We start from the raw sequence: 27,807 nt of genomic DNA on the forward strand, positions 1-27,807 counted from the left end.
TGGTAGGCAAAATAATGATAAACAGTGATTTAATTCACATCTCAGATACTTGATGGAAAGAAACAAATTGTTGAAGTGTGGTGCTGTTAGGCTGTGCACTTCATAGGGATGACACAGGCAACAAGCGATTACATTTTTATAAGGATCGAAATCCTTACTTAAAATGTCACAGTCCTAATCAAAATAATGTGACTGAGTTGAAACTGTTAAAGGAGAAGCTACAAAATTAGGCCAGATAATAATAATATGGGGTTTATTTACTCTTCATAGATTGGTTAACTACTTTATTAAGAGCACATTTAAAGTATGGTTTTGATTAAAATAAACTTCTCTGCACAGTTGGCAGTTTTAGATCCTATAGTGCAAAGAAATAACCAGGATTTTTGCTTTGAGGAACAAACAAGAATTGAGAAAGGTTTCTGTAGGTCAACACTGTTTAAGAGAAATCATATCTTGATTAAGCTCAGCATTCTTCAGGGAGAGGAAGAATAAAATCTCTCAGGTGGGGGGTTCATTTTTAAGAAATTGAGCTGCGATAAAGTATGTACAGTAGGACAAGTGGAAAGATTTCAAATAGCAGATAACCCACTGAAAGTTTAAAGACTTAAAAACCATTTTATTAGAAAGCAAGGGATCAAAAGCACCATACAAAACAGATGGTCATTTGGCATAGTCTCAGAGGCTGTCGAGAGGAGAAAAGCATCTTTAAAAAAAACTTAAAAACATTTTCAGTCAAGACCAAAGAAACCCACAAAGTGATGATGGTTAGTCATGCGTGCTGCCTAGAAATTTTAGGTGAAAGAAGAAAAAGATGTTGAATTAGTTAAGTTCTTTGCTAAACTGATGGTAAGAGTTTTTGTTAAGAGCTTTTTTAAGAAGACCGCTAGAAAATTGGTAAGACTACTCACTCGATCATGGTGTGAAAGATCCATTCAGGGATGAAGAGGTTGGAGAATTTTCACTTCTGTTTTTCCCTCTTTCCAAGCAGTTTAAAGCTTCTGGTCAAATGATGATAAGCTTAACTTTAAAAAATAAGAAATTGGGACATGAATTAATCTCTTTTAATGCATATAAAGTACAGAAAAATGTATAGAAGTCCCAAAAGTTATTACAGAAGTGGTGATATTTAGTTAGTTGTTCCAACACATTTTTTTTCCCCTAGCTGTCTAACTTTTCTTGATCAGATCTCTAAATCCATCTACCCTAGAATTTAGGAAAAAATTCAAGGATAAACTGTAACTCCCAGTGAAAGTACATCACTTCAAATTAAGTAGCATGATCATTACATGAAGGGACTGGAGTAGATTTCACCATAAGAAGGGTTTGGAGGTAGCGGGAGTAAAATCTATATTAGAAAGTTGATCAAATGTAAATTAAAGATTGAGATGACTTGGTATCATTAATATAACTTACTGGGGCCAAGGCAATGGGTTAATTTACATAAAGAGAAGTCACATATGACAAATCATTGACAGTTGTGTGTGGACAGAGTGGTTACCAGTAGACATCGTTTAGTTTTATTAAAGTCAGGCCAAGGCTGTTTAAAAACTTTAGCCTTGGAATGGGAGAAAGTGTTTTGTTTTGTATTAGTAAACTGACTTTCTGACAGTAATCACATCCATCTAGGCCTATAGTTCCTTCTCTGCAATTCTAAAACCCCCAAATTCTGAAAGCTGTTTTGTTTTTTTTTTAAGGTAGGCACAAACCTGACTTCAGCTAATGAGGCTATTTATGGCTATTTTCATTGTGGTTTGTTCTGTTTCAAGTAAATATTTATTCACTTTATTGTAAGGATATTAATGAGTTTGATGTCAGGGTGCTATTCCGGTTTCTCCTGAGAGTATTACACTGTATGGTATATTAATTATCTCAGCTTTTTATAGATGAAATAACAGAGGCTCAGATAAGTGCAGTGACTTGCCCAAGATTCTTAAACATCTTCAGGGAGAGTAAGAATAGAATTGAACTTTTCCTGCCGCCTCCTTTGTTTTGTTTTTTTCCATTGCATTGTGCTGGTTTCTCATGACATTACCTCCAGAAATTATCTCAATGATAAGTTCTTCTAGGTGGAAGGGTTTAAGCAGTGACACTCATTTTATTTGACAGTTTAATAAATGTTTTACAAAAGTGACATATTCAGGTTTTCTCATGACACTAAGCTCTTTCAAGTGCTTAGGTTCCCAATTGTTTAAGATTATACATCCAAAGTATCTTGGCTGTGTGGGAGGGATGAAAACTCAAAGATGAGCTTTGGTGTGGATAGTATTACATTAAAAGGAGGCAGTAAGTCCAAACCACTTTGCTAGCATGAGATTTTCAGCCCCTAGAGGAGACTGGAAATCTTGGTAAGCTGTTCTTTGAAAAATTAGTTCAGTGTGCTGCCAGGGAAAGCTAGGCATCATTAGGAAGAGAACTAAAGAAAGATAAAAATAAACGTCCCCCTGTACAAAACCAAGTTTTGTCCATGTTTGTGATATTGCCCCTTCTTTTCATCCCTAAGAAATATGTATCAGAACTGGAGACCAAATGAAGTGAAGGCTTTAATGAAAACATGTAAAATGATTTTTTTTTAATCTAGTTTTTATTTATTTATTTATTTATTTTTTAATCTAGTTTTTAAAGACAGAGGTAATATTGTCAGACTCCATCAAGCGATGAGAAGAACTTGTTCACCAGTTCTTAGGATCTGTATTGGATAGAGAGCACCTTTTCAAATTAGAAATAAATTTAGCTTAATTACTGGGTTGCTCTTATCAATAGTAAATAAATAAAATTTGTTAACAGTAGAAGTAGTAGAAATTAGAAATAGGGTCTAGAAGGGTTTTTGTGTGTGTGTGTGTGTGTGTTTAATTAAAACTTTTAAGCTAATTGTAGGAGTCTCATGCATTTGTAAGGATAATACAGAGGGATCCTTTGTACCCTTTACCAGTTTCCCCTGGTGGTAATGTCATGCAAATATAGAACAATATCATACCAGATATTGACACTGATACAATCTACCCAGGTTGTTCAGATTTCCCTAGTTTTAGTTGTACCCACTTATGAGTGTGTGTATTTGTGTTAGTCACTCAGTTGTGTCCAACTCTGTGACCCCATGGACTGTAGCCCAATAGGCTTCTCTGTTCATGGAATTCTCCAGGCAAGAATACTGGAGTGGGTGTCATTGCCTTCTTCAGGGGATCTTTCCAATCCAGGGATCAAACCCAGGTCTCCTGCATTGCAGACAGATTCTTTACCATCTGAACCACCAGGGAATTCCCACCACAGCCAAGATACAGAACAGTTTCATCACCACAAAGGTACCTCACATTGCCCTTTTATATCTGCTTCACTCCTGCCTCTCATAAGATTTTTGATAAATTATTGGATTAATATGTTTTATAACTTGTAAGGGAATCCAGAAATATTTGGAGAAGTATATATTTTTATAATATTATTTTTAAATATTTTATTTATCAGATTAATTGTTGTCATTCAGTATCTAAAGTGGTGTCCGACTCTGGTACTGCAGATTCTTTGCGAATCCCATGGACTGCAGCACACCAGGCTCCTCTGTACTCTCTTGTCTCCCAGAGTTTGCTCAAATTCATATCCATTGAGTTGGTGATGCTGTCTAACCATCTTATCATCTGCCACCCTCTTCTCCTTTTGCCTTCAGTCTTTCCCAGCATCAGGGTCTTTTCCAGTGCGTTGGCTCTTGGCATCAGGTGGCCAAAGTATTGGAGCTTCAGCTTCAGCAACAGTCCTTCCAATGAATATTCAGGGTTGATTTCCTTTAGGATTGACTGGTTTGATCTCCTTGCAGTCCAAGGGACTCACCACCACCACAATTCAAAAGCATCAATTCTTCACCTCTCAGCTTTCCTTATGGACCAACTCTCTCGTACGTGACTGCTGGAAAAACCATAGCTTTGAATATACAGACCTTTGGCAGCAAGGTGATGTCTCTGCTTTTTAATACACTGTCTAGGTTTGTCATAGCTTTCTTCAAAGGAGCAAGCATCTTTTAATTTTGTGGCTGCAATCACCGTTCGGAGTGATTTTGGAGCCTAAGAAAATAAAATCTGTCACCACTTTCCCTTTTTCCCTTTCTCTTTTGCCATGAAGTGATGAGACCGGATGCCATGATCTTAGTTTATGAATGTTGAGTTTCTAGCCAGCTTTTTCACTCTCCTCTCATACCCTCATCAACATGCTCTTTAGTTGTTCACTTTCCACCATTAAAGTGGCATATTCTGCATTATCAGATTAATATGTACACTTTTTTTGTTTTTGTCCTCCATGAGCTTTATATTAAAGGTCAAATATTGCTGTTAATTAAAATCTGTAATCCACTGTTTTTTTTCATAGTACACTTTTTTATGTATCAAATATAAGGTACAAAGTAAATGATAATAAATGTTTTTGAAGCTAGGAAAGTAGGTATGCCATTCCCAGTCAGATGCAAACTTAGTTATCACATACATAAATCAAAAATGACACGAAGCAGGAAAAACAGAAGAACTTCCTTTGCTTTCTGAAAACAGCCAAGAAACCAAAGAAAATTATTTTTAAAAATTCAGAGAAGAATTTTTTTCATAGTAGCCAACATGCCTTCCTTAGGCATTAAGACATATTTCTGTTCATAACCTTAATACAGCCATATTTTTACTCTTTATGAAAACCAAGTCTCCCAGTAAAAATGGTATTTTACCACACTAATCTTTCAATTCCATCACTAAAAATGAAGTGACACTGACCAATTTCTAACCTCTTGGAACATTCTGCATAATGAACTTTAGTCACTGGAATGCGTAATTGCCCAGAAAAGCAGCGCTGTCTGAACTGTGGTACGATTTGTAGTCAATATTCTTGTTTTCCAGTAAAAAGGAGATCTCATAAGAAGAAACAGTGGGCTCCTTGTGGTTACATTGATCAAGAGAACGTTTCTGATCTGCTTCTGAGCAAACATTTCTTAATAGGTTGATCACCGATCTGGGGTCTTCACTCATAATGGCACTGCCAGACACGATCATGTTAGCTCCTGCCTTTGGCATCATATGTCATGAATTTCTGCCCTCCAAACCCAGGTTCCACTGTCATAACCAGTGCTATATCTATCTGATTAGCCCATGGTACCAGATACTCAACTGTAGTTCCTGGTTTGATCACAATGCCAACCTTCATTCTGTTTTCCTGTGTGTCTTTGATCAAAGCTCCTGGGTTCTCAGTAGCCTCGAGATGAAACATATATTAATTGGCTCCTGCTATAGCCATTGGTTTTACCCACTTTTTTTGGTCTGGACACCTTCATGTACATGTCAAAGAAAGGGTCCTGGTCTAGCTGCTTTTGGAGGCTTTCTACCACAGGATGACCAAAGGTGATGTTGAGAGCAAAATGCCCACCCACCTGTTACATCCAGGTGCAGATAATCGACCTCAGAGTCCAGCATCTGGAGGCACTTGGCCCCTAAACTGGCCACATTACTGTTGAGGATGGATGAGCCAGTTTGTAGCCAGATGCCATGGTGCTGTTTCTCTAGAGCAAGTTACTGCTCAAGAGCCCCAGCTAGATGAAGGCACCTTACCCCAATTGGCCATGCCATTTTTAGTAATCCACTATTTACCCCTTCCTATCACCAAGTCTCACTCCCAGTAGGCAACTGCTTTAAGATTTTTGGTCTTTTTCTTGTATTTACTTCTGTATTTCTAAAAAATAATCTGCTATCCTATTGTGCTCTGCTTATCAAATCAAATTTTTGCTTTTATCAGTATCCATTAGTAAGTAAATATTTATTATTGAACTATTTAGTATACTACTATGTTTTCTTATGCAACTTATGTTTTTTCCCCAGGGTTTAATATTAATTACCTCAGTGTTTTTAGTTTGTCATTATAATTCATTCAGACTCTCCAACAGATGTATAAATCTCCTCGTAATATAGTGAAGCACAGGGTGATCCTTAACTGTAGTTTCTTTCCTTCTTTCCTTTCTTTTCCATCCCTCTAAATATCCTAACCTGTGAAGACTACTGGCCTAATTCCTGTCTACTGTGATCACATAAAATGCTCTTTTAGGAACAGGACCATGATCCAGTAGTATAGTACCTTTATTCATAGGTGTATGATTTTACCTTTTTAAAAAAAGATAACGTGCATATGATAAAGTACATTGAGTATACCAATCTTCAGTGCATAACTCAGTTTTGCACGTATAAGTAGCCATATAACCACCATCCAGTTCAAGATAATAGAGTATTTCTAACACCTCACAAGTTTCCCTCATGCTTCTTCCCAGTCAGTAAACTCTCAGAAATGGCCATTTTTCTGACATTTGTCCTCTTTGATTCATAGGTGTTTAAAGTGTGATACCTGGACAGTTTAAGTCTGATAGAATGTATCATACATTTAAGTATGAGGGCTCCCAGGGGTTGGTTATGTACTCGTTTGCGGGCTAGCCCTATTTTGGGTAACAGCTCTACATGGATGAGGCTGAAGGCTGAGAGTATTCTGGAGCAGTTAGGCATTTTAAGAAATGTGAGGACTGGATTGTTTTCTAACTTTTCCCCTAGACTCTTAATAAATCTGTATCCTTTTTATGTATCTTAGAAAAAAGAGAAATCCACTCTCTTTTCTGGTAAGTTTGAAGCCTGTTAGGTAATTGAGACAGTTTATAACTAGTGACAAATCAAGCTCAAGTAAGAATGAAGAAAAGAAATGGCAGCCTTGGCACTGTTGTGGTTCTGCCCATTGAGGAAAGTAGTGTTCATTCACTCATTTATTGACCAAAATATTTATTGAGGGAGTACTGTGACCCAAACCCTGTTATTGGGATATAATGATGAACAAAAGAGAAACAGCCTCTTGCTCTCAGGGTGCATGCAGTCAGGTGGAAGAAACAAATGTTAATCAAATCGTTGCACTGGGAGGTAGGGTGTGAGCAGGGAATGTCTGAGGTAAAAGCCATGAGGCGGTAACGTGGGAATGGGGTACAGAGGACTGTGTCCATGAGAGAAGGCTGGAGAAGTCAGTCTGGCTTAGACATCCTGAAGGTTGTGGGTGTGTGGATCCCACTATTTTTATGGTTAGCCTGACAGTGTAGATACTATCTTTTAATAGAGAAGTTTTCTTTGTGTACACTTTAGAGTTACTATAGGATAGTAGATAAGAGGTTTAAGAAGGGAGATGAAGTCTAGAATATAAAAACGAAGGTAATTCCTCATGTTTCCTGAAAAATGCCTGAGTTTTTTCCTTTCCCTCATTCCTGTGAACTTGACCCACGTTATTCCCTGTTTTAGAGGTGAGGAGACTGAGCCATAGAAAAGCTTTGCCACAACAGTTCTGTGTGGAGGCCCAGTTTCTTAAATCTCCTGATTCCTAAGCTAACTCCACTTTTTTCTTGAGAATTTGACATCACCTCTTTGGTATATAAAGTTTACCTCTGGGGAAGAGAACTGAATTATGAAGGGTTACAGAGCCCTGCTGTTGGGAGAGAGAGGATGGTGAAGTGTTACCGTATGTTCTAGATGATCTTTGCCTTTGGCTTCTTGGCCTCCTTACACAGAGGCCTTGGTTAGGGTTTTCTCTGTGAACCAGTTCCACCAGTGAATCCCTGCAGGGTTGGGACTGAATTATTTGCATATTTAGTATGCTATTTAGCCTATTCGAAATGTATGCTGGTACTAAGCAGTATTGACAAACACCAAGGCTCTAAACCTGAGCCCTGTTGAATAGCTTTGTCTAGTCGAAGTGTCAGTTGATGGTGTGAGATGAAACAGGTCAAGCCTCATAGTCTTTGTCTGAGAATAGCAGCCTGTGAAGACCATAAAACTACTCATGATATGCAGCATATAAACACTGAGGGACTGAGAGATGCTGCGCTTTTGCTCTTCTGTCCTTAAGTGACATGTGGTCAGAGGAGCTCTGCTGAATTGGATCCATCTTCTCAAATTGGCACTGTTTGTCCGTATTTGATTCCCATTGGAGATATAAGCTAAGAGCTGTGGTACTTGAGGATATGACACAGTTCCTTTGTTACAGTAATGAATGTAATAAATTAAGGGAGCGACCCAAAGGAAAGTTGGTTGATTGTCATTAGAGCCCTAGTTGGAAGTTCAGTTCATCAGTGAGGTCTAGTGTGGCAGGTAGAGAGGGAGATGCCTGTTGCAGCTGGATAAGCTGAGTCACCACTGAAGGTTTACATGTTGTACTGGGCTCACCTAAGGTTGACTGAGTATGATGTGATTTCCGGGTAGCATCTGAAATTCAGGGAAGATGGTATAGTTTGGTTTTCTTCTTGCAACTTTTGTTTTATCCCACTGATTTAGTGACAGTTTCCTGGGACATCAAACCCTGTGAACCTCACACAGTTTAGATTTGAAGGCCTGTTGGGGGTTGCAGGGGTGGTGGTGGTTGGCTCAATAAACTAGTAGATTGGAACAGTTTGTAAAAGAGATAATCCAGAGGTTAAAAACATGAGCTTTGGGATTGGTACCTTGGCCCTGAGGGATTTTTGAAACAAAATGGAGTCTTTCTGTCAGTCACTACAGTGTAGAGTTCCATGAGCCACATCTGAAGGTACTCCTAGCCTCAGTGGAAAACCAGGACAACTGAGTAGTTGAAAGAAGAAAGGATTGCCATTTTCTTTCATAAAACTCAAATGGATATCAGTACTACCTATAATTTAATTTGTAAAAGATTTTCAAATATTTATTTTTCCTTTATTTAAAATACTTTAGATCCCTGTACAGCTGTAAAACAGTCCTCTTTTAGTTGAGACCCTAGAACATTATGAGAATATTTGGGTCATTTTATTTTTTTGAGTTGTCACATTTTTTAGATTTGGATCCTCATAATATGCTTAGAACCATGATGAATTCTCCCTCCATTTTATAATAAAAAAATTAATATTTAATAAAGCAACTTGACTGACATCCTGGCTAGGGTCATTGGAAATTTGAGTCTGGAAATCACTTCTCTTGATTCTAAGCTCAGTTTTCTATTTTTTCTACACCATGCTGCCTTCCTGGAATTGAGCATTGCCTATTTTTTCTTTGTCCATACAGCTTTTGGTGAGAGCTAGCTAGCCAAGACTGATCACCCTCACATCCAAATGTGTGTGACCTGTCTGGTCACAAGCAGATTATACTCACTCAGACACAACTGTCACTTGCTCAGACCAAAGCCTGTGAGAAGATTGATACAAAAACTGTAACAACAGGGAGGACAGTTAAATTTACAGTGAAACAGCCCTGGACAATTTGCTGCTTAGACCAGATTAGCTATAGGTAATTGGCAGTTAAAGAGATCCTGTGTCTTTGAAGTCCTCTACGATGGATATAGAGCTCTATCTAGCAGAAAAAGAAGTATTATTTTTCTCATTGTGTTTGGACATAAGTAGGGTCAGCTGCTGTGTATGTCCTCTGGGCAGAGCCAGAGTCCTCTCATGAAGACTCTTTTTCCCATTCTTAGCCTGGAAGAGAGGCCTTGCTCATTACTGAGGTAGGGAGGTGGTGTGATCTATGGCATATGTCCTGATAAAAAGCAATTAATGACCTGAAATGTGTGATTACAAACCAGTCTGTGGGCTGGAAGTCTGAGAGATGGAGTTGGGTTCCAGAGAGGAAACGGGAATTTGAAGATTTATTGTTACAGATACAGGGAATGGGGAGTGATTGTCACGGCCTATTTTGGTCCCTTAGCTATAGCCACTCAGAGGAGAGTTCTTGATGATCAGGTACAGAACAAAGTGCAATAGCAGTGGCAAGTAATTCCACTGAGAATAGGGAAGTATAGTACAGTTAGGCAGAAGGAGACGAGAGAGGAAAATATATACAGAAACTCCTGCAAGTTGAAAGTGCTTTGTGGTCTCTGTAAGGTATTGGCCCTTCTGATTCTGTACTTTCTCTGCCATAAAGTAGCAGGTCAGCGCTTTTCATTTCCAGCTACCATGTTGGTTACCCTTCCTTCTGTGGTTAAACATCTCTGCAGTGACCTGTCAGAGGGTTGATTATTAACTGCATAAAGCCAGGGATGCTGGAGGGAGCAGATGGAAAGTGGTTTGGCTGCTACAGCCAGACTGGTAAAGAATCCTTGGCAATTTTTCAGTGTATCTTTGGAAAGATACCATCGAAGTTACTATGAAGGCTGCTGGGTTTGGAAAGCTGAATTTCTGAAGAGTCACCTGGTTGAAAAGTGGTAGTTACTTAACACACTCAGAAATAGGAGGGCAGTGCTCTGTATAGAACATCAGAACCACTACTTATTGGTTCTCAGGATATGTTGTCTTTGTTTACATTCTGGTCATTCAGAAATTCTAGGTAGTTTTCTAGTAGGGAAGGCACTTTTTGATAGGTACATTAATAGAACTTCAGATTTGAAAAAGGCCCTGGACATGTCCAGGTTACACCTACCACACACAGAATTCTTCATGTAATTAGCTTGACTGGAGATGATGCTTTTTCTGATCACTGCTTTTGATAGAGATATGGCTTCATTAAGCATTGTAGGTCATTGTTGGGAATTTCAGATTATTACATTTTTTTCTCCTGAACTAAACATCTGTCTTTCTGTAACTTCTACTCATTGGTTCCGTTTATATCCTCAGCATCACAGAATAAGTTTCTCTTCCACACTGCAACCTTCATACCCATCTCCCTTCAGTTAACTCCTTTCCATACTAAAGAATACCAGTTTCTAAGACCTTTTCTCTTATGAGATGGCTTCTTGATGTTTTACAGTACTCTTGGCTATCTCTCCATTTCATGAATATCTCACAGAAGATATGGAACCTGAAAATGAGCACAGACCATCAGATGTTCTTTTCATCTCCAGCTACTTTTTAAGAAACACTTAAAAAAATTGTTAATGGCAATATTTCTGCTTACTAGAAAAACCAAAGCAATTTGCCACAACAACTTGGAATTGGGACAAAAAGAATTTGAGGAAGTTTTTTTAAATTTTTTTACTGATACTAAGGCTGTAATTTTTGAGGTTCGACATTATTATAAGCATTGATTTTGCCTCATATCTTCTCCAGGAATATATGCATTGAGTTTACCCTTAAAATTATAAAAATAACTTGATATTTATGTTTACAGGAATTATTCAAATTTACACTACACTACACTGAAGTGACTTTAATGTTTCAGATAATTTTTAACAAGATGGATATATGTATGTTACATAATGGAAAATCTATTGTTTTAACACATAACAAACAACGTGACTCAGTGTAAGATTCTTGAAAAATAATTTTCTCTTCAAAACTATAGATTTTTTATTCTTTTTTAACATTTAATGTTACAGAACAGTCTAAGGTTGGCCTAATTTTGTTCTTTGTAATTTAAAAATTTTGCTAGAATGTGTGCACGTTTGGCTTTTAGAAAAATTGATTTTGCTGAAAAAATAGTGAACTTTTTCAAAATCTTTTTCAGTTCAAGGTGTTAACTTATTTATTATGTCTTGATGGGTTGCTTTTTTCCCATTTGTTCTAGTCTCTTCAGTTTTGCTTTGAGTATTATTAAATACTTCCTTTTAATTTCCCTCATTATTTTCTTTTTACTGTCCTTTTTCCTTTGAAATAGGATCCTCTACTATTGCAATAGTATCCTCTACTACTCCAGAGGAGTATCTCAAATTTTCTTGTAATTTCTTCCACAGTTTTAGTTCTGTGCTTTTTTGATGTCTGTATGAATTTTAATTGGTGTTACCACCAATTAAACCACCAGTTGGTTTAATTGGTGAATTTTAATTGGTTTTTCATTTCCTTGCATATTCCTTTTTTTAAAAAAAATTACATTCTTTTAAGTTCATATCTTTTCACTTCAGCTGGTATCTTCTTAATGCTCTGCCTTCCTTACTGTCATGCTTTGTTTATCTTGCTCCATACTTGACAGGTCAGCCCATACAGTAGAATGAGAACTATCAGGAGCTCTCAGTGAGCTCTAACATTTTCTTGTACTTTATATTCTTTCCTTTATATACCCTTCCAGAGTCTCTGTTTCATTACCATCCTGTTTTGTAGAGGAAGAGTTTTTGTTTGTTTTTTAGAGGAAGGTCTTTTGAAAGTTCTGTTGTTTTTCCAAGAATAAAAAAGCATGGGATTGTTCTAATGGTTTACATTACATACTAATGATGGGGCAGCTCCAGGGGAAAGAGGGTCAGTGGTAGGTGAATGTGGGTTGTGCTCTACGCCTCACAACAGTTGCAGAGATTGAAGAGGTGATAAATTATGATGTTGGGCAGAACTATGCTTTAATAATCCTTTGTAGTGCAGATTCAGTTGGCGTTCCCATTTCTTTGCCCTTCATAATACAATTGTTTTCAGTATTGTGTTTCACTGCCTTATTAACTCTCATTTTCTGTTGTATTCCCAGCGCATAGTTTAGTGCCTGGGACTTAGTAGGCAATTAATACTTTTTTTTTTTTTTTAATGAATCAGTAGATAGCATAGAGAATTCCAAGCATTTTACTAAAAATTTCTTCAGAGTTTTAGATCATTTTTGGTGGTATCATTTCTCTAATTCTTCAGAGATTATGTTGCTTTTACCGTGCGGGTCGCATTGTTTCATAGTTCCTATGTTTTCCCTCATGGTTTTTGTTCATCCTTTTATGAAGTAAGATCTATGTGGACTCAGTGCCAACTGTGGTCAGGTGCTGTTGCACTAAGCTCTCTACTTGGTTAAAGGATGTATTTTCTTCTCAGTGCGTGTGTGCTGTCGCTTTAGTCTTGTCTGACTCTTTGTGATCCTAGAGACTGTAGCCCACCAGGCTCCTCTGTCCATGGGATTTTCCAGGCAAGAATACTAGAGGAGGTTGCCATGCCCCCTCCAGGGGCTCTTCCGACCCAGGGATCAAACCTGCATCTTATGCCTCCTTGTTGGCAGGTGGGTTCTTTATCACTACTCATTTTCTTCTCAGATCTGTGGCCAAATGGCAGATTAAAGTGCAGTCCTTTCTCTCTTAAATCCCAGTTAGCGCTGGTCTCCTAGGGTGACATCTTCTCTTGAACAGTTTCTCTTGAACCCTGGTTCTTTGACACTGCCTTGAGAGAGAAGGCGGAAAAGTACAATTTGTCTTATCCCTGTTCTATCTATAGCATTTACCTGTTAGATATTTACTTCATAGGATTCATCGCGCCCCCTCTGGTTTCCTCTTTCTGCTCTGCCATCTTCTGAGGGTTATTTTCTAAATGCACATAGAAAGATGGTAAACAAGGGAGTAATTAAGAACAGAATTCTTTGGCTTCATCATAAAGTAATACCTCGATGGTATATTTTGGCTGTCAGGTTTTCGAGATGGTACACTCCCCAAGGAAATATGTATATTTCCTTTTTTACCACCCACTTCACCCACCCCTCTTTTTAGCTATCTCTGTTCCATGTTGTGAGGCCCTGATGTTTATCAATATAGTGTCATCAGTCTTAAAAGAATAGGGAGACTTAAACCACATTCTAGCATTAAGTTTTTTAGTACTGTTCAGTTATTGATAGGGTAACATTTTTTTCTCTGTGTGAGTGTGTGTATCTTCATGAGGATTTTAGTGGGAAAGATTACATTGAATTCTGCTATTTAGACATAATTTGAAACCTGGAGTTTAATAACGCTGGCTTAACTGAATGTAAGCTGATGGGTTAAGTCCTCTTTGAGGATTGTCTCCTCTAATTGCAGTTTTTGTCCCTATCCTGATATTGTATTTTTCCCCAGTCCTGTTTACTTTTCTCTTTTGCTTACCTACAATTAGATACCCTCCCCCTGCCCCATATTATTTTTAGTAGGAACAGGTCCTGTTAGTAGAGGGATTTAGCCTTTGCTAGGCAATGTTCTAAATCTCTGATAATTCAAGAAGAAGTATGGGAAGTGATGTGAGTAAAATTGTGCTGGGGGATGTGCCAGGGCCCGTATTGACTGAGGGAAGATTGCCAGCTGGCAGTGGTAGTAGAAATCAGTCTCTTGGGAATGGGAAACTAGAAGATTCCTAGTTAAATCTTAGCACAGACTCTCCAGGCAGTTGGAAATACTGTACTGTCCCCTGGGGAGATGGAGTGGGAATTAGCTTTTTCCTTGATCCAAAGTGACTTGGTTGGAAATACAACTGAACCTGTTTGTCTTGTCCATTGTGATGTGATAGCCACCTCGCAAGGGACTGTCTTGTGTGGGAGTTTATTTCAGGCTGTCTCTTTGCCTGTATTGTTTCCTTTAACAGCTCTTTACATTTTCTTTTTCCAGCAATGATGTTGTCCACTGGGCATGTACTGACCAATGTGGCAGGTCTGAGAACGTAGCTGAAGCTGAAACTAGGAAAGCTGGGGGCAAGGAAGAGCCTTGAATCTTGAGGTGGGACGTTGACTCTAAGATGTCCTTGAGCAGTGGAGCCTCCGGAGGGAAAGGAGTGGATGCAAACCCGGTTGAGACATACGACAGTGGGGATGAATGGGACATTGGAGTAGGGAATCTCATCATTGACCTGGACGCCGATCTGGAAAAGGACCAGCAGAAACTGGAAATGTCAGGCTCAAAGGAGGTGGGGATACCAGCTCCCAATGCTGTGGCCACACTGCCAGACAACATCAAGTTTGTGACCCCAGTGCCAGGTCCTCAAGGAAAGGAAGGCAAATCCAAATCCAAAAGGAATAAGAGTGGCAAAGACACTAGCAAACCCACTCCAGGGACGTCCCTGTTCACTCCGAGTGAGGGGGCAGCTAGCAAGAAAGAGGTACAGGGACGCTCAGGAGATGGTGCCAATGCAGGAAGCCTGGTTGCTGCTATTGCTCCCAAGGGCTCAGAGAAGGCGGCTAAGGCATCCCGCAGTGTAGCGGGCTCCAAAAAGGAGAAGGAGAACAGCTCGTCTAAGAGCAAGAAGGAGAGAAGCGAAGGAGTGGGGACTTGTGCAGAAAAGGATCCTGGGGTCCTCCAGCCAGTGCCCTTGGGAGGACGGGGTGGTCAGTATGATGGAAGTGCGGGGGTGGATCCAGGAGCTGTGGAGCCACTCGGGAGTATAGCTATTGAGCCTGGGGCAGCGCTCAACCCTTTGGGAGCTAAACCGGAGCCAGAGGAAGGGGAGAATGAGTGTCGCCCGCTAAAGAAAGTCAAGTCTGAAAAGGTAAGAGGTGGCCAGATCTGGCTGCCCACTGCCAGTCAGAACTGCCCTGGACTAACCACCTAATGTTATGTGCACTCTGTGGGAGGCTCATTAGTTTGTGGGTAATGACCAATTACAAGGTCAGAGCAGCTGGTAATGATAATGTGGTTTTGTTCCAAATTAGGGGATTCCCTGCAGATTCATTAACAGCAGGCCTGGACATTTTGGAGAAGAATATCTGTTGTTGGGGGCAGCTGCTTGGTAGAATGAATTTTCTATAAGCTAAGAACCTCCCACCTTGTCCTTGTCCCACCTGAGTCACTTGTTACTAGAGATTGGCATCAGTCTTTATGTGGTTCCCAGCTTGACATTTCATCCTTAGAATGATTGATAAACTTAACAAGTTGATAAGCTTAACAGGCTTTCAGTTGAATGCTGTTTTTAATGGGATAAATGGTGATGCTGGGTCTCTGGAAGAGACAAGGGTTAAATAATTTTCATTGCATGTCATCTACCAAGTGTTCTTATTGGTGACTGCCAGAGAGCAAAAGGACCCATTTGGGGCAAGTAAACAATGGAGCAGGAGGTCCTGAAGTGCTTAATCAGCTCTTATGAATTAGTGTTGTGGTCATGAAATTTTGGCCTTGAAAGAGTGTCTTTGGCCACTAATGTATAGTTCTTGGCCAGGTATCTACATCAACTATTGGTCAAAGTCTCCTGGTGGTTTAATAGCTGCCAAACAGTGTAATGATACCTTGCCTTCTGCTTGACTTGGAAGGACAGGTGTCTACAGCCCCAGCAGGGGCTCTCCTCCTTTGGGGAAATCATCTTAGTTCATGTCTCAGTAAGTGGAACTTGCAGGTCTAGAGCAGAGTGGCTGTGCGTCCAGGGTCAGCTCAGGCTGCTTAAACTTGTGCAGCTTACAGTTTCCTACACAGTGGCTGGCCTGGTAATGAGCTCTTCATTGGCTCTTGATTTTCTGCTCTCTGCTCACCCTGTGCTTTCAGCTGATCCCAGCAGATGCAATATAAATTGATTTCTCTGTAATTGCATCAGCTGCAACAGGGAATACCTATTTCCATATGTAAGTGTTAATAAATAGAGGCTGGATGTGTATGTTTGGGTGGTAGTGTCCTCTCAGTGCTGGCTTGTGTTTTCTTTGCTGTAGGTATTTTGGTCCTTGCCTCTGGCACATCTATAAGTCTTAGCAACATCTGGGCTTCCCTGGTAACAGTGCTGTCAATTTTTTTTCCACTAATAACCCAATGGTCTATTCCCTTTTACCAGTGGCAGCTGCCAGAGAGACTGCCTGTTTAGGTGACAGATGCTACAGGCCACCTCAGCAGAGTCAAGTCCCAGCAGGTTACTGGTGTGGTGCATCCTGTGCTGGCTGTGATTTACCATTTTCTTTGGGGTGCACATGGGTAATAAATGTTTTAAAGAGGCCTAGGAGTACCAGGAGTTCTTGCTTCTGTTCCAGGCCCTTTAGACTGTTCCCTACATCTGGCATCAGTAAGCTTTTGCCACATATCTATTCATGTTCATAATCTTTGTTCTTCCTGTGCTGCAAAGTGGCCACTTCTGAAGGTAACCTTCATTTTCCTTTCTGTTTAGAACTCTTGACTCATGTTGCAATCTTCTAAGCCCAGTAGTGGTCTGTGGGTGAAAGGATTAATGATGCTTAGCTTCATGTTGGGTTTAAGTCTAAATGTCCTTAAGAGTCTCCAACAGAGAAGCAAATGGAACCCTTTTTCTCTTACAGGTTCAGGGACTAGGTAGGTGGCTGCCCTTCAGATTATAATTGGGCTGAAAGATACAGTATGTTCAGAGAGGAATATATTTTGGTCAAGGGAAGTTTGCTTCTTAATAAGGTAGCTGTGTTATACACTTTGTCTCCCAAAAAGACTGAGAATGGGGCAGTGGAATGAGAGAGGAAAAGGAGAGAGACTGTGCTTCTGTTTTTGGAGGAAAGATGAAAGTGCTGAGAAGTACTTTTAAAAGAGGAGATTTGCTGCACACTTTGCTGTTACTCTAGGCAAGAACCTGCTTTCTCAATTCTTTTCCTTGTTCCCTCAACCCTTCTGGACTGTCTGGTTCTGGGGGGTGCCATTCTAAAGCATTTGGCCGTCGGAATAGATAATTATGTAAATAAATGTTTGGAAGTTGCTAGGAGATGAAAACACTGTGCAGAGAGACAGCATTTCTGGAATGGGAGGAGGGGAAGATGCAAAAGGGAACACAGGTTAGGAATCTTGGAGTAGAGTAGCATTTGAGAAACAAGGACCCCAGGGTTTGGAGCACAAGGGGTTTTTGAGTCAGTGTTTGATGATTGATAATTTACCTTAAAAGCTAAGTCTTTGAAAACTTATTTAAGATTTTTCTCTCTGAGCTATGGGCTTAAGCTATGGCTTAACTGGTTTGGAATGCTCTGTCCATGTGGGGACAACCAACAGAACCAAAACAGCAAAACAGATGTTTTGATACAATCTAGGAATTACATATGCTGAGCTGGGAACTGTCATGAAGAGGGGAAACTCATAAAATTTGGAAAGGTTCTTAGCTGGAGTCTCCTTAACCCATACCCACTCCTCTACTGCTGCTGCTAAGTCACTTCAGTCGTGTCGGACTCTAGCCCCTTGGAAACAGGAGAGAAGAGAATGGAGTTTGTGGTATAGGACAGAATTGTTACATGTCTACTGCTAGCTAATGAGGGGGATTTGAATATTCAAATTCTCTACTTCAGGATGTTCTTTCTTATCAGGGTATAGGTGTCTCAGTCTACGGCTGAGCAAATTCCTATCAGCAAAGGAAGTGGATTTCCCTTCATGGGATCTCACTGCTGCTCCCCACACTTCGCTCTGGCAAGGCTCACTGTGCTGTTGCCCAGAGTTCTAGGAGAGACCAGAGATGGCTCTTAGCAACTACTGCTGCCCTAAATTGTCATGGAACACTCCTGCCTCATACTTCCTGCCAGCTGAAGAGATGGGGGAAGGGAATGTTGAGGCATAAACAAGACAGAGCCTTCCGGCTCCTGTCTGCTCCCTTGCCTCTGATTTGATTGATAGGTTGTCAGGTTAGGGATGGAGGGGGAGGTCCTACGAGGGAGGGTGCCGAGGGAGGGTGCCGGTCTGAATGTCCCCAGCTTAGTGCTCGAGCTGCTGCTCTGACAGGCAAGAAAAAGAATTTCCATAGCACCAAAGGCAGTGATCTGTCTGGACTTTGAGGTAGGGCTTAAGCCAGGAATTTAAGGTGACCCCACCCTCGCCCGCAAATCATGTAAAGTTCTAGTGGCTAAAGGATCTAGAAATTTGCAACCGGAAGCTCTCCTTGTCTCTTTAGCTGCTGTTTTTGATCTTGGAAGGTAGAAACACTCTGCAGTGTGCTTTCCCCATATTTGTGTCTCAGCTTCTGCTGCTCTCAGAATGCTGCATACACATACTTACAACTTTCCTCGCTAGTTAGGATACAGAGAAAGCTCAAGTGTGCTCTTTGCTCTTTCACCTTCCGATCGTGCTTGCTGTCATATCCTGTGTTCTAAGAGCATCTTCCTTTGCCCTTGATTTTGTTTTCTTGCCCTAGTTTATGCCTTCCAGCTCATTTCTCTCGTGTTGCAATCCCTCATTGCTCAACCAAGGTCAGGTCTCTTTTATTCTTTCTGATCCAAGGCTTTCTCTTTTAACGCCTTCCTCCTTTGCTAGCTGTTCTTTCTCAGTTATCGATGACATAGCAGTGAGCCTTGCTTCCTGAAGCCAAATGTCGTCAAGCATTTTCCTTCATGGAAAAAATTAAAAAGAAGTTGAGTTGATATTTATGGGGGACAGAGATGCATTCTCAAACTACAACGAAGCCTGAGCTTACATTTAGTTTTTCTTCAGCAGCTGTGTTTTCCACCTGGGTGTTGTAATTCAAGGAGAGCCCTGAGAAAGATTATCTAGTCCAGTCTTCTCACTTTATAGAAGAGGGGACTGAGACCAGGGAGGTCATGCGACTTACCTAGACTCTCAGAGGGAGTCAGTGGCAAAGCCGGGGTTTTGTTTACCAAGTTCTTGTGGCATATCGTTACTCTGGGATTTTTAACAAATCCTTCATTGTTATGAAGGATTCTATTTTCCCACTCTAAAGACTACCTCAACAACATTGGGTATATTAATAAATGCCCAGATGCTCTTAAGACTGCTTTCATTGGTTTTCTGTATTGATTTTAATATTGTAGACACTCAGTAAACAACAGATCTTTAAGTTTCGCTTTCTTTGGTAAGGTGATGATGTTTACAAAGAACAACCATTCGTAGCTGATGCTGAACCTCCTTTATTGTATATACAGAGGGAAGAATGTTACTTTTAACTCTGTACTTTGAGCTTGACTTACTGAGAGTGTGTGTGTGTGTATTCTGTAGTATTATTGTTCAGTCAAATTTTCATTGTTATCACTGTTGCATTGCCAGCTCCCTCTTTATTTGGCAATTGCAGGTATGAAAAAACAAAATCCTGCCTTCGTGCTTCTTGAATATATCACTAATAGGCAGAGCTTTAAATGTGTTAATATTGTGGATATGAACCATTTTGTAAAGACATGATATACTGTTAGATACCATTATCATCTTTCATTCATTCTGTGTATTAATGGAGTGCGTTTTAGATTCCAGGTATTATGCTTAGGACTGGGTATATACTGATGAACAGAACAGAAATGGTTGCTGCTCTTTGAGGAGCTTACAGATTACCGGCTAGGGCAGAGTTCTTGAAATTGTGGCCCATAAAACCATATGCATGATATCATTCGAGTGTCAGAAATGCATATCCTTGGACTCTACCCTAAATCTGCTAAATAAGTGTTAGGGGTAGGGACCCAGAAAACTCTCCGGATAATTGCTATATACTTTAATGTTTGTGAATTTTCTTTAACCATTGTTAAAGATGGGCACTTCGTAAGGTGGGCATTGAGAGCCATTTCTAACCTAAAACACCAGTCTTGTAAACTTAAATTGCATATTAGCTCTTACTTACAACTTAATGGTTAAGAGTATAAACTCTGGAGCCAAACTACCAGGGTTTGTATCCCAGCTTTGCCACTTATTAACTGAGTGATATTGAACAAATTACTTAACTGAGCTGCCTCAGTTTTCTCGTCTACACAATGAGGAAAACAGTAATTCTTTACTAGAATTTTTATGAAAGTAAATTAGTTAATCCATATAAAACAGTTAGAAAAGTGCTTGGCACATAGGGAACATTTGATAAATATTGGAAAAGAAGAAAAACATGATTTGAGTTGAAATATGTCTCAATTGACTCTAGGCAATAATAAGCTGAACTATCACAACATTCCACCTATACAGGAAGCCCAGTATAAATAGATAAGCACGTTGGCTAGACTTTCAGCACTGTTCTCAGAAGACATTCCAAACCTGGATTGGGACCCGTATATGCTTGTGATGTGTTCTAAAGGCCTTGGTATTTATAGTGGGGTTTGGTGAGGTAGAAGACCAGAAATTGCTTTCCAAAGATATTGCAGCGGCCTGTTGAAATTCAGATTTCATATAAATTGAGTTTCCTTTTTGGCCAGAGCCCTGGTGTGGGGTTGAGTATGTTGGATAGATATTGCTGTGGGTTTGCCAGCATGTGCAATCTCATGTATGCTGGAAGAGCACTGAATGTTTTTGTTTCTGCACAAGAGTGCATGGAAAATCTAAGTCCTAGTCCTTAATCTTCCTCCCCCAGTGTGAACTTGTATTTTTGCCATTTGGGTATAAGAGCTGTTACCAACAGAGCTCATCCAGGGAGGCAGCAGGGCTTGGGCTTTCAGGCTGGAGGTGGCAGTAACATGCACAGCTGAGATCCTGCCACTGCTGGCTGTCTGAGCCCTCTTCTCTGTGGTTTTCACTCTTCAAGCCATGCTTGAGTAACCCGCCTCCAGAGCTGCTGACAGGGCTGTGTTCAGAGGCCTTGGAAATTACACTGTTCATTTCCTTATCATCCCCTGACCTGCAGTGCAGAGCCTTCTGGTGCAGGAACAAGGCAGAAAGAAATCCAGACGGCTCCCAGCCAGCATGTGTCAGGGACTACAAAGAAGGAAATTGGACTTGCTCACTTAAAAACCATGGGGTTAGGCTTTGATTTTTGGTTCCTGCCGAGAGTTATTTGTGTGTGTGCGCATGTTCTATCTCAGTGTGCATGTATAGAATGAGTCTGTACATGGCAGAGCTGTAGAGGAGGAGCATCTGAAAGTAGAAAGCAGAAAGGAGATTGCTTTTCTCATCAGTTAATTTCCCAGTCTCTCTAGGTACAGTTTAGTCATGGTTGAGAGCACCCACCCAAGTAAGAAGCTTCCCAGGCTAGCTGAGGAGACATTTTTAACAAATCCTATTCTCTGAAGTTGTTCATCCTAGAAGACATTGACATAGTCAATATTTAAGCTACCTAAGAAAGAAGAGTTTGGCCAGTATCGGGTAAAAGGGGTAGCTCTTTTGTGAAGGGGGGTAGTATGACAAGGAAAGGTAGGAAGAATTTATAGCATTTTGTGACTTTTTTTTTTTTTTTAATTTCTGGTGCAAAATTCTATTATGTTTTCAGAGCGTGTCCCTGTGCTTTTGTCTTATGATCTTATGAAACAGTCTACTTCTTTTTTTCTTTTGGCATTTCTCTTACCCTAGGAGACCCAAAGGAAACACTTTTCAGACTGAAAAAGTACTATGTGTATGGTAAGGTTCTTGAGCAGAGTGTACAGTCATTTGAACCTTAATTTTCCTTTTTCTGTATTTCTACTACTTTAATGTCCCTCGTGTCTAAACTGGTAAAGAATCTGCCTGCAATGTGGGAGACCTGGGTTCCATCCCTGGGTTGGGAAGATCCCCTGGAGAAGGGAACAGCTACCCACTTCAGTATTCTGGCCTGGAGAATTCCATGGACTATGTCCATGGGGCCGCAAAGAGTCGGACACAACTGAGTGACTTTCACTTTCACTCTAGTCTATAAAATGCTTGCTTTCTGCAGAGCTATAATATTATGCTGTCTGCTTGCAATGTTGGTTGATATAAGAAATGGCCAATGTCATTTGTGATATTGGAGCCCTTGTGAAGTGGGAAAAAAAGAAGTCTTTTAAGCTTTCAGTCCTTAGAGATATTTTTAAATCCTAAGTGTCTCTCTTGTTGGAAGTGCTCTGTAGAGAAGTGTTTTTACATGAGAAACATGACAGCTAAGATGAGAGGGAATTATTTCCTTTTGTTGTTGTTGTTCAGTCGCTAAGTCGTGTTCGACTCTTTGCAACCCCATGAACTGCAACACGCCAGGCTTCTCTATCTATCACTGCTTCCCTGATGTTCATTGAGTCAGTGATGCCATCCAGCCATCTCATCCTCTGTCACCCCCTTCTCCTCTTGCCCTCAGTTTTTTTCTAGCATCAGGATCTTTTCCAGTGAGTCAACTCTTCTCTTCAGGTTGCCAAAGTATTGGAGCTTCAGTTTCAGCATCAGTCCTTTCAATGAATATTCAGGACTGATTTCCTTTAGGATTGACTGGTTTGATCTCCTTGCTGTTCAAGGGACTCTCAAGAGTCTTCTCCAACACCACAGTTGGAAAGAGGCAGTTCTTCAGTGCTCAGCCTTCTTTACCATCCAACTCTCATATCCATACATGACTACTGGAAAAACCATAGCTTTGACTATACGGACCTTTGTTGGCAAAGTGATATTTCTGGTTTTTAATACACTGTCTAGGTTTGTCATAGCTAGTCTTACCTTCTCGTAAAGCAGTGAACCCTACATCATCAGCAGTATCAGCATAGCACCTGGAAACTTGTTGGAAATTCAAGTATCAGACCCCTTCCCACGTCCCCAAATCAGAAACTTTAGGCTTAAGGCCCAGCAATTTACGTTTTACCATTTGCTCTCCCTCTGATCATGTTATACTTTAAGGTTTGAGATCCACTGTGGTAGAGCTCGTTTCCTCTTAATAGTTAAGATCAAATTCACCAAAAAGTTTAAAAGGTAAAAAATAACTCTGGACAGTAGGTATGATTTTTTTTTTCCCTCCTGAATGATGTTCAGATATATCTTTTTCTTTATGGACAAACTGACAGGAACCTAAAATTGGAAGGAATACCTAAGGATTTGGGAGTTTGAGAGCAGAAGAGATATTTAAATTATTTATAACTTTTCTAATTCTCCCTTTTCTCATCTATAATGTGGAAGTGAATAACTACTGACTTCATAGGGTTATTATGAGTAGATTAAATAAAGAAGGTTGAACACTCAGCACAGTGTCTAGCATGTAAAGTTGAAAGTAAAGTTGTTAGTTGCTCAGTTGTGTCTGACTCTTGGTGACCCATGGACTGTAGTCTGCCTGGCTTCTCTGTACATTGAATTCTCCAGGCAAGAATACTGGAGTGGACAGTCATTCCCTTCTCCAGGATATCTTCCCAACTCAAGGATTGAACCTCAGTATCCTGCATTGCAGGCAGATTCTTTACCATCTGAGCCATCAGGAAAGCCCATCTAACATGTAGTAAGTACTCCGTAAATATTAGCTGTTACTAATGGTACACTGTTACTAGCTATGAGGTGCAGGGTAATTGTGAAATTAAGGAGAAAGGATATCCTTTGAAGAGATTAGCCCCTAGAGGTTTTGGAAAGTAATGAGTTTATGATAGCTAATATTTTGAATCCTGGTTTCCAGGAAGGCTTAGGAAGAGACTGATTCAGAGCATTTGGAACCATTAAGGTTTGGGATTTTATCATTTGCTGGTTAGTTTGAAAGGGTTTGTTGGACTCCTTTTGGTTACAGAGCTGATCTCATGTTGAAGAACATGGCTCTTGCTTAGCTATTTCCCATTAATAGCTAAGGTTTGGTATATACTCCAGTCTTCTGAATTATTTTTCTCAGCATTGGAATGGCCCTAAACTGATTATTTTGTGGCAGGAACAGGGACCTCTTCCAGGGCCCAAGAGTGGGCTCTTGTCTGACACTCAGAAATGTCCAAGGAGACACATGTGCTGACAAAGCAAGAGACTTCATTGGGAAAGGGCCAGGTGGAGAGCATCAGGGTAAGGGAACCTAGGAGGACTGTTCTGCCATGTGGCTTGCAGTCTCAGGTTTTATGGTAATGGGGTCAGTTTCCAGGTTGCCAATCACTCTGACTCAGGGTCCTTCCTGGTGGTGTGCGCTGCACTCAGCCAAGAGGTATTCAAGTGAGAAAGAGTCTGGGAGGTTGGCAGGACATATGGACTGGAGTCTTCTCTCTCCTTTTGACTTTTCTCTAATTCTTCCTTTTGGTGGTAGCTTGTTAGTTCTGTATTCCTTACTAGGACCTCCTGTTTAAGATAACTCATTCAAGTGGTTACTGTCAGGCCTAACCAGGGTGGGTGGTTTCAGTCAGTGGTTCCCCTAACATTTATAGTTTAGAGAGTTTTTTCTTCTCCTCTGTTAATCCTTGAAGAGTGCAGACTTTAACCTTTTGAAAGGATTAGAACTACAGGTAGTCTAAACAGTCAAGAGAAGAATAAGGATTGAGATACTTCTTTTTGTGAATTTGTCACTAGCTGCAGGAAATAAAAGAACAGTCCTTAGGTTTTTAGGAAGTGGTCCGTTTTCAATCTGAAATATTGTCCACTGAGAGAGTACAATTTGACTGTGTGCTTGAAAAATACACTAATTGAATATTTTTAAATTTGAAACCACTGGGTTCCAGCCTTAGTGGCACTATTAGCTTGGTTTAAATGAACCAGAACCGGGCCATTAAATCCTTTCTTGTCCTTTTTTTTTTTAAATTGAGGTACAATTGACATAACATTATGTAGTTTCAGGTATACAATGTAATGATACCATGTTTTTGTTGCACAATGATCATTTCAGTAAGTTCAGTTACGTCCTCATTGCTACAAAATTTTTTCTGTTTTAAGAATTTTCAGGATTTACTTCCTAGCTACTTTCAGATATGCAATAGAGTATTATTAAGTGTGTGTGTCTGTGTTACTCTCTCAGTCGTGTCTGACTCTTTGCAACCCCATGGACTGAAGCCTGCCAGGCTCCTCTGTCCATGGGATTTCCCAGGCAAGAATATTGGAGAGGGTTGCCATTTCCTTCTTCAGGGGATCTTCCTGAGCCAGGGATATGTGGTCTTAATTTTCCAGAAATCTGTGACACCCCAATATAAAATAATAAAGACCTTATTCCTAAACCTGCTTCTGGACACATTCAAAATAAATACAGTCTTTTAAGAAGAGACAGAATCACTTCAGATAGGAATAGTAAAGGTTCACTGTCTGCTTTTTTTTTTTTGTAAACACTATTTCCTTGAAATCAGGAAGAAATTAAATGTTTTTTAATATAAAGTGTTCCCCTGGTGGGATTCTAAATCTCATACCCAAGAAAGAGTAAGTATAGTTAGAATGCTAATTGTTATCAGAGATGAACATATACTTGAATATGCTACAAACTCATAGTTAAAATAATTATGGAATATCATGTTTGGGGCAAAATCATAATGATATAACCTTAAATTTTCATATAATAGTTTTGTTTTGTTTTTTAATTTGATTGCACTACATGGTATATGGGATCTTAGCTCCTCAACCAGGGATTGTACCCAGGCCCCTGCAGTGGAATCATGGAATCTTAACCACTGGACTGGCTAAGGAAGTTCCCATATAATAAAATTTAAAACATAGTTTTTAGTACTGATATAAGTGTTATCTACGCTATCAAAATTTACATTAATCTGTACTTTAGATGGATCTTTTTTGGTTTTGGTGTATGCATATACCACTGCAAAGGAGGAGAAAAAAATGGCAAATGTAGGGAAGAAATCATACAAAGTGACTGCACATTTATATACACCATATTAGTCTAGATCTTAATTCTCTCAGTATGCAGATTTCTAAACATCTGGTAGAGTGTCTGTTTTAGATAAGATATGCCATAAGGCATTTTTCATTTCACTTATACATATGTGCTTAGATTGAGAATGTGATTGCTTATTACAATTTCAGAAAGAGGTTGAGAAATTCTTTAATTTATGTTTGTTCTCTGATATCTCTCCTGTCCATTCCCATCTCTTACACGGATCAGGTTCTAAAGTCAGGGTTTGAGCTACTTGGTCAGAAAGTACCCTTGAAGATTACATGGGTGGTACCATGTTAGAGTGCCATACAGACTTCACAAAGTCAGCATAAACAATTTTTTCTTTAGCATTGAAACAAACCGTCATTTCTTTGGTTGAAGTCTCATGTAAAAGCTGGCTTTTATTTGAGGACTGAATTGATGAAAAATATGTTTTTGTAAATACTAGAATTAACCGAACCCTTCAAAATACATACACTATGAGGAGACACAAGGAAATGGAAACCAGATAAATGAACAGCCAGTTCAAGTCTCCCATCTCTGGCTCCCTCCAGAGTGTATACTCAATGGATGGAATAACTGCAAGGCCCACACCATTCACATTATTCTTTGTGTTTGTTGTTGTTTTGCCAGTCACATAAAGTTGATTTGTTTATGTTATCTGTTTAGCATACAAAAGTATTTTATGGCCGAAGAAATCTTGGGCTCCGCTTTCTCTCTATAGTGTAAGATTACAGGTCTGTGGATTGAATCCAGCCTAACGATTATTCTTTTGTAGCATTCCTACCAACATAATATTCTTGAGTCTCTTTTTTAGGTCTAGTGCCTTTGGTAGCCTCTTTCAGCTACTCTTCATTTTCTATCCTTTTCTGACTTAGAATCTAAATCATGCTTTTTTAATATCTTGTAGTTGTTTTATAATAATCGTTTTTTGTTATTTATGATACTCAGTTTTACGTTTGTGAATAGGTCCTGCCCTAACCAGATGGGATTATATTTAGTTATGGAGATTTAGAGAGGGAGCTTTTCTCTTCCTGTCCAACTGAAATAATTAACTAGGAAAAAATAGTCATTTTTATATGCTCTACCATGGGTATTCATTACAGTCTGGGCATAGCATTGGTTGTATCAAGAAAACCACTGTACTACTGACTACAAGTTTTTACCCATAGTTTGAAATCACTATTAGCTACTGCTTAGGGATGATACTGTTGTGAATAGAATGCCTTATTTGAAGGCTTGGTACCAGTGCTGTGCTTTTGGCTGTGTACTGGTGGCAGCTCTTGGCCAGCACATTGCAATTGTCCTATAGGACTGGAGAGACAGAAGTTTCCATGTTGAAGAGCTAAGTGCAAGTGTTTCTGGGTGTAGGCCAGTACATCACTGAGGAAGAAGAAAAGTACAGTTTGCCACTCCCTGGGAAGCACTCTGGCCAGGGCAAGCCTTCCAGAACTGAACGTTTATTGATTTAGGAAGGTCTGGGGGTTTGTCCCTCAGCCTTTGTGATATGGAACTTATTTTCAAAGCAAGGGAAGGGATGGGATAGAGCAGACTTAAAAGTAATGTCATTTCTCAACTCTCTAATGCCCCTTTTAGAACTAAGCAGCTGGTGGTGGTGGTTTAGTTGCTAAGTCGTGTACAACTCTTGCGATCCCATGGATTGTAGCCTGCTAGGCTCTTCTGTCCTTGGGATTCTCCAGGCAAGAATACTGGAATGGGTAGCCATTTCCTTCTCCAGAGAATCTTACTGACCCAGGAATCAAACCCAGATCTCTGAGGGCAGAGCTAATATCACACAAAAAGGAGAAGATTTGATTGTTGTTTAGAAACCAAGTAGTTAGGGCTGTCCCTAGCTTCTGCTGGGTTAGTGACCTGAAGTGGCATTTAATGTAGAGAGAAGTCTGGGAAAG

General features: G+C 39.9%; 1 protein-coding gene and 1 pseudogene across 5 annotated transcripts in view; one reads left to right on the forward strand and one right to left on the reverse strand.

Moving 5' to 3' along the window:
• ZNF609 (zinc finger protein 609) overlaps positions 1-27,807 on the forward strand; it is a 201,647-nt gene that overhangs the window by 12,052 nt on the left and 161,788 nt on the right. For 4 of the 5 annotated variants that reach the window (XM_070378068.1, XM_070378069.1, XM_070378070.1 and 1 more), the window contains exon 2: positions 14,209-15,082. The exons of the other annotated variant lie outside the window; for it this stretch is intronic. In XM_070378068.1, coding sequence (XP_070234169.1) covers positions 14,336-15,082 — 747 coding nt within the window. In that variant the 5' untranslated portion in view covers positions 14,209-14,335. The remainder of the gene's footprint in view (positions 1-14,208; positions 15,083-27,807) is intronic. 5 annotated transcript variants of the gene reach the window in all.
• Positions 4,782-6,097, reverse strand: LOC102269157 (ribulose-phosphate 3-epimerase-like; annotated as a pseudogene).

This window comes from Bos mutus, chromosome 10 (genome assembly GCF_027580195.1).
Source record: "Bos mutus isolate GX-2022 chromosome 10, NWIPB_WYAK_1.1, whole genome shotgun sequence".
In the NCBI taxonomy this organism is placed as follows: domain Eukaryota; kingdom Metazoa; phylum Chordata; class Mammalia; order Artiodactyla; family Bovidae; genus Bos; species Bos mutus.